At 36.9% G+C, this 7306-nt stretch overlaps 1 protein-coding gene across 1 annotated transcript; it reads left to right on the top strand.

Moving 5' to 3' along the window:
- The first annotated feature begins 485 nt into the window (after positions 1–485).
- SOSTDC1 (sclerostin domain containing 1) lies at positions 486–5337 on the top strand. Its single transcript, XM_014076132.2, has 2 exons — positions 486–770; positions 4049–5337. Exons 1-2 carry the CDS (start codon positions 578–580, stop codon positions 4462–4464), a joined length of 609 nt encoding a protein of 202 aa, XP_013931607.1. The 5' UTR covers positions 486–577; the 3' UTR covers positions 4465–5337.
- Positions 5338–7306: the final 1969 nt, after the last annotated feature.

Below are 7306 nucleotides of genomic sequence, written 5' to 3'. Positions count from 1 at the left end.
CCCAGAAGAAATAAAGAAGGGGGAAAAGACAGTGAGGTAGCAGGAAGAAATGAGGCTAAAAAGAAGGCATTTCCTTAGTACGCTTTTTTTTTTGTATAATTCTATAGTACAGCACTGCCTAACTATTCCCAGGTAACTCTCCATCCTCTTTGCCTACAGATGTATTAATAAGAGACGGAATAGAGCAGCTCGGCGTTAAAGGACTTCCAATCAGACAAGATGATGCCTCCCCCACTTCAATGCAAAGCCGGGCGAGCATTGCTGCTGCCCAGGGCAAAGAGAAGTCATGCCGCTTTACTTCCAGCCAAGGTTCCCGCGGGAGGTCGCGGCTGGCTTGCTCGCTCCTCCTCCTCCACCCCCTCAGGCTTCTATTGGTAAAGCGGACCCACTGCCGTTCCAGGGGATCCCACCCTCGCCTCAGCGGTGCTGTCATCTGGAACTTCACATTTGAATGAGCGCCAAACCCCTAGGACTATATAAAGGTGCTCCGCAGGCACGGGGCGGCACTTGGGGAAGAAGTGGCCGCAGAAGCAGAGAAGCACCTACATTCCAAGAGGTTTCCGCGATTGCTCTGACCATGCTTGCTGCCGCACTACACCTCCCGAGTTTGCTGCTAGCCTGCGCGCTCCTGAAGAGCTGCGTGGCATTCAAAAACGATGCAACCGAGATCCTTTATACCCACGTTGTCAAAACTGTCCCGCCCGGTAGCCACAACAACACCATGAATCAAGCGAGGCACGGAGGCAGACATGCAGGATTCGATCGGAGCAGTAAGTATTATATGTGTGTGTATTCAGATATAGTATATTTCCTTTATAAAACAGGGGTGTTCCAGACGGACATGCTCACTGAGATCCTGCAGTGAAGAATATTAAGCACGACCTTTTCTGATTTTCCCCATAAAGCAGACCGAGGATCAACTCAGCGATAGGTACAAGTGTTTACCTTTGATTCACTCCTCCTGTGAGACCCAAGTCCGAATTCGGACTGACAGATCAGTCGTGCCACCCTGAGAAAAAAGTAGCTTTATTCAAGGTTAACTCTGTCTTCCAAAACCTAAGCATTGAGGCTAGTGTACATCCATGTCTTTAGTTTAGAAATACAAGCATGCTTTTTGAGACAAGTATTTGTCTCTAGCTATTTCATAAAGCTAACATTTACCTTCAGGGACAGAGTTTTGTTCCATTGCCACCCCCACTTTATTATATTTTTAAAATACTGATTTAGCACTTGCATCAATGAGACCTCGTGAGTATGAGTCTTTTGTCAACCTAAGCAAGTTTAAGATGCTTGACCTTCAAGTCCCAGAATCCCAAGCCCACTTAAACTTGCCAATGTTGAGAAACACTGATCTAGATGTGTAAGCAGGTGTGCAAATATCTTGGCTCCAACCTGCCTTAAAATGTATGCATGCATTTAAAGCTATTATATAGCAAACCATCATCAACCAACTTTGGGCAGCTAAAAGTATTTTCTCCCCACTCCCAAGGCCCAGCATCTTGCTTAGTTCTTGCTCAGAGAGAAGTATAAGCAACCAAAAAGTCTTTTGTCTGTCTTTAGCCTCAACCTAGTTCAAAAAATATATAAAAGGAAAATGCGATGAAAACACTGATATTTAAAGGAAATAGTTTCATTTTTCAGTGACAGAAAGGCTTAATTACTTTTTCTAGGAAAGGTGACTGGAAGATACAGGAACTATCATGTCAATGCAAGATTACTGAAATAGCTCAGTAGTTATTCACTGTCAGTAAACTGTCCCGGGAATTAAAAAAAAAATACCATGAAAGCTTATCATACAGATATTCAAAAGAACATAGTGATGGAGCAGAATTCTTCAGGAAGGAATCTGAAGTCCTCTGAAAATGTAAAATTGGTATCTTCTTGAAAACTACTTACTATATCTGATGTCTCATTTTGTCCAGTAGTGGTCCATGCCTCTTTGGCTCAAGAAAAAAAAAGTTAAATCCAATCAAGTCATGTTGGCATTTTATGTAAATCCAGTGCATACCTAAGTTTTATTTCAGTAGATTTTACATATAACTTCCACACTGAATGTACCTCAAAATACACATGCCGATTCTAAAGGAATGACATTGATAGAAGAATCTAATTACATAAAGACTCAATTTCAACAAGTTCTAAAATAAATTTTGCATTTTTAATTTGCTTATTTTTTCCCTTACATATAAGCATAGGCCTTATGAAGGCTGGTAACCACTTAAGTGTGCTACATATTAACATAACATCCCAAAATGTTAGCAGATCCAGGAATTTAGAGTTGTAGTTTAGTACATTGGAAAAGTTCATATCATAAGAAAATTACAAAATATTGTTTCCATGATAACATTTACTTTAAGAATATGTAAGACTGAAAGATGTGTGATGAAATTCATGGTGTGCGTTCCTTTCAAAGGGATAATTATGAAAATAAGGACCTGGCTTGTTTCTATGAGGATATATACAGGGTGAAGCAGGCAGAAACATGTCTGCATTTGCTGCTATTTCAGCACCTTAGCACAATGTCAGTTGCCTTTAAAAAACGAAATAACATTGCCTCAGGTTGTGCAGGGGTACTCAATTCTTAAGACAAACACTTGCAAGCAGTGGTGTAATTCTATAACACACTTTCTCTAAAGAAAGTGCTATATATTAACTAAGAACATGTACAAAGAATATTAAATTATAAGAATTGTCCTCAAAAATAGAATCAAGTTTGTAGATAACATGCAAGCTTTTAATTATTATGATTAGGCTCATTTCAATATAATGTATTAAGCTAAAGTGACATTCAGGATAAGCAGACAGAAAATTTAAAACTAATACCTTGAAGAAAATCCAGCTTCAACTGAGATCCAGGACTATTTTCTATGAAAAGCAGGCAGATGAAAGGGAATCTTACAACATGAAGTTATTTCTGATAACATCAGTAACTAAGGCGGTACTAACATTAACCTCCTTAGCTTGAGAGAAAACTACATATATTTATATATTGTTTTTTTGGGGATGGTTTCCTGCAGTCTCAGAAATTCAGATTAGAACTGGAGTGCAAGCAGAACTCCCAGTTTTTCAAACCTGAATTTTATTGGGTTATTAAAATATACCCTATCCTAGTATGCTCCACAATGATAAGATGGGGTTCAAATTTCAAGTATTTGATAAAAGCATACCCAGAAGACATCAAACCATTGTAATACATACATATATAAACATAATCCCACACACATATATGTACTTGTGTGTGTGTGTATATGTGTGTGTATATATATATAGCTTCCTCCCATAATTGGGGCTTACCAGGAGTTGTAAAAATCTTATATATATATATATATATATATATATATATATATATATATACACATACATACAACATAAATGTAACAAAGGCAACAACAACAAAAATGGCTTTCTGTCTGGATGGTCTCTTGTGATGAGCCGATAGACAGAGAAAGGAAGCAGTATGCCTCCTCCCATTTTTGGGCATACCAGGGGTTGTGACACTAAATACATATATGTATGCATGCATATATGTATGCATGTATGTATGTATGTATGTATATCACACATGTAAATAAAACATGCACATTATGCACATTCATCTATGACATTTAGAAATACCTATTGATTATAGTAACAGATTGGAATTAGCATCCTTATCCATCCTGCCATTCTTCCAAAATATACATAGTGTAATATGAGATGGATGATTTATGTTCTGCACCCAGTATGATTTCCCTTCTCTAGAAAAATGATGCTGAAGGTACAACATAGCTGTCCAATATGGGTGCAATGTGATATGTGATGTGACAAAACATAGATTGTGCTCTAGCTTCTTTTGTAACTGAAGTATCTTGCAATAAGAATGATTAAGAAGAAAACAGCATAAAGACATTGAAAGTGGAACTGATATGAACCTTCTGAGATCTACATAGTAATTTAGGGTGGAGCTAAATGTGATATCATATGAATGACCTTCAATAAACATTGAGGCTATGTCTGATGCTATCTCTGATACAAAACTTTAAATAAGGGTTTGTTTTGTATTGGACAGGTCGAGTTCAAGTTGGATGTCGGGAACTGAGATCAACAAAATACATTTCAGATGGTCAATGTACTAGCATAAACCCTTTGAAAGAGTTAGTATGTGCTGGGGAATGCCTTCCTTTGCCAGTGCTACCTAACTGGATTGGGGGAGGTTATGGATCCAAGTACTGGAGCAGAAGAAGTTCACAGGAATGGAGATGTGTCAATGACAAAACTCGCACCCAGAGGATTCAGCTGCAGTGTCAAGATGGAAGCACAAGAACCTACAAAGTAACTGTGGTTACAGCTTGTAAGTGTAAACGTTACACAAGACAACACAATGAATCAAGTCATAACTTTGAAGGAGCAACGCAAGCTAAGCCAAATCAACAACATAAAGAAAGAAAAAAGAACAGTAAAACCACGAAGCAGTCTCCAAGTTAAGAACTTAATGTATGTGGAGTGTGCATGTATGTGTAGGGGTGCGCAAACATGTACACCCACACAAAAATACACCCACACACAATTTATTAATGACTCTCTATTTTACAGATGTCACTACCTAACAAAACCCATCTTATGTTGTGGTTGCTTCTTCAATGGGTATATATACATTTGTGGCTTTGACCAAACTCAGAAGGGCATTCTTTTCTGAACAACAATTTTTAGAGGTGACTCTTCTTATTTTAAAACTGGTCTATAAGCCTACAGTTTATTATTTTATATATGCATATCTAAATAAAGAAAATGAATATTTTGCCATGGGAAGTCAAACATTTTATACTGCAGACAGCAACTACTCTGAAATTTTCAAAGGCACTTTCCATATCACATATTTTATTGGCAGCAAAGACAACTTATTTAAAATAAATGTTTTAATTAGATTCATTAGAGTGAAATTAAAACATTTATTTTAAACAAAATGTCAATTGGCTGGAATTATTTCCCCTCATAATATGGTATAATGATATGAACAAATTGCTCAACAAAAAGGAAAAATACAAAGCAGGAAAAAATGAAATTTGAATGAAACCTATTTATTTGACAGTGTAATTATTTAATGAATTTTTATGTGCTTTCTATTTTTTAAGATGGCTGTCTGATATATTTTCCATTCTTTCAAGCATCAAAATATTTTCTTATGATTTGTTATCAAATTAGAATATATATTTGTAGATAATGTAGATATTTTAACCTTTATACTTTTTCTTTGAAATAAACACAGTTCAAGTAAGACATTTTAAAATGTTTTGTAAATACTTTGTAAAATACATTTTTTGCTTGTCAATTTCAACCTTTTTAATTAAAAATTCCAATAACAATGCCTTTCATTTTGTCTGATGTAATAAAATAAGTGGTATGATAGTATGGTATGTACTATGGCATGATGTCGAACCTATGGCACACATGCCCGAGGTGGCACACAGTGCCCTCCCTGAGGGCATGTGAGCCATCGCCCCAGTTCAGCTCCGCTGCACATGTGCATGTACCTCCCACCAGCCAGCTGTCCTTTGTGCTGCACACGTGCTGGGGCGTGATACGTGGAGGGGATGCACATGTACAGAGATCTGTGCACGCATGGGGCCGCACATGCACACAGGGCAGGGGTGGTATGTGAGAGGAGCCATGCATGCATGCATGGGATGGGATGCATATGGAGGGCTGTATGCACATTGCATTTTGGAGGTTCAGGTGCATGCACACACTTTGGGCACTTGGTCCGGAAAAGGTTAGCCATTACTGTACTATAGCCACAGAATATATGTAAAATTCATTCACTGAACTACGTAACCAATTACTTGATTCATACAATAATCTGGCAATAAATGTTTTTGCATCCATCCTACATCAGGAGACTTAGCTAGTATGAAAAATGAGCATTGCCCAACAGAGAACACTATCTTGAAACTTCACTTCACAGCCTTTTTTTTTTCAGATGATGTCCTCAGTGGTAGGGAAAATACATTAAGGGAGTTACTTCAGTGGCCTTCCAGTTCCCATGCCCATATATATATGGAAGACAATTGTGTTGGCATTGGCATAACAGCAAATGAATTGAAATGATTCATTGAATGACTGCATGCCCTTAAATCTGATGTTCGCTAATTGTATCTCATTAGAACTGAACTCAAGCACACTGTTTAAAAATAAAAAAATGTTTTATCCTGGTATCAAGTTTAAAGAGAAATACTGATTTTGAATAATAATTCAATAATCACTAACCACTGGTTAACTAAAGATTGCTATACCATTTGGAATCTTCAACCTGTTGACAATACAAAACATACCATTTTCTTGTATTCTTTGTTCAAGTTCTTGGGTATGGCCAACGTAGTTATTTTTATTTCCCTCAGCCTCACTACAAAAAAACAGTAATGTAATCCTGTCTATTCCAATATATTTTTGCACCATTCATGCATGCAGTAAATTTTTAAAAAGGAACACTGCCATTTCCACAGCTGCAAAACAGTTGTTCATCTTAGTTATGATTACCAAAATGACTTGCATCTTGAACAATTATTCTCTATACAGATAATCCTCACCTTACAACCATTTAGTGACCAGTTACAATGGCAAACAATTATTACTGTTTTTTACACTTATGACTGTTGAAGCACGTAACCAAAATTCAGATGCTTGGCAATGGGCATATACTTTGATATTTGTCCCAAGGTCATGTGATCACCTTATGTGACCTGACGAGCAAAATCAGTGGGGAAACTAGATTCACTTAACAATTCTAGTACTAAATTAAGAACTGCAGTGATTCATTTAAGAACTGTGACAATAAAGGTTGTAAAGTGAGGGCACTTAACAAATTGAAATTTTGGGCACAACTGGCTATGGGTCTCTAATGCCATTTTTAATAGATTACAAATAGGATATTTTTATTCATTTAACTGGACCATTCTTAAAATGTATACAGAGAATGTCTAGAAATACTTGTAGAAATAACTACAATTTCTTGTAGAGAGAGAATATGATGGATAATCTCTGTTTTTCAGAGGCTGACTGTAATCAGCGTTTTGTGGTAATTCAGACAACAAATAAAATTCATGAATAGTAAGCCTACCTTCTTTATAAGGTTGGAATAATGGAATCCTGGAAGTCTGAAAATATTTCTCTCTATTGCCTTTATTTTCAGAGAACTAGGTAGGTTTCTATATCCATTTTTTCTGTGAGCTCAGATCTTTTGTCTAATTATAGTCTAGCCTGAGGGAGCTCCTTATCCTAGTTCCCAAGGTTATTTTCACAGCCCCTTACAACTGTACTATTAGTAGTAGTG

Source organism: Thamnophis sirtalis, unplaced genomic scaffold, assembly GCF_051295495.1.
Source record: "Thamnophis sirtalis isolate CommonGarterSnake01/CBP01778 unplaced genomic scaffold, rThaSir2_p1.2 scaffold_4, whole genome shotgun sequence".
In the NCBI taxonomy this organism is placed as follows: Eukaryota; Metazoa; Chordata; class Lepidosauria; order Squamata; family Natricidae; genus Thamnophis; species Thamnophis sirtalis.
This window is presented reverse-complemented; position numbering and strand designations above follow the sequence as displayed.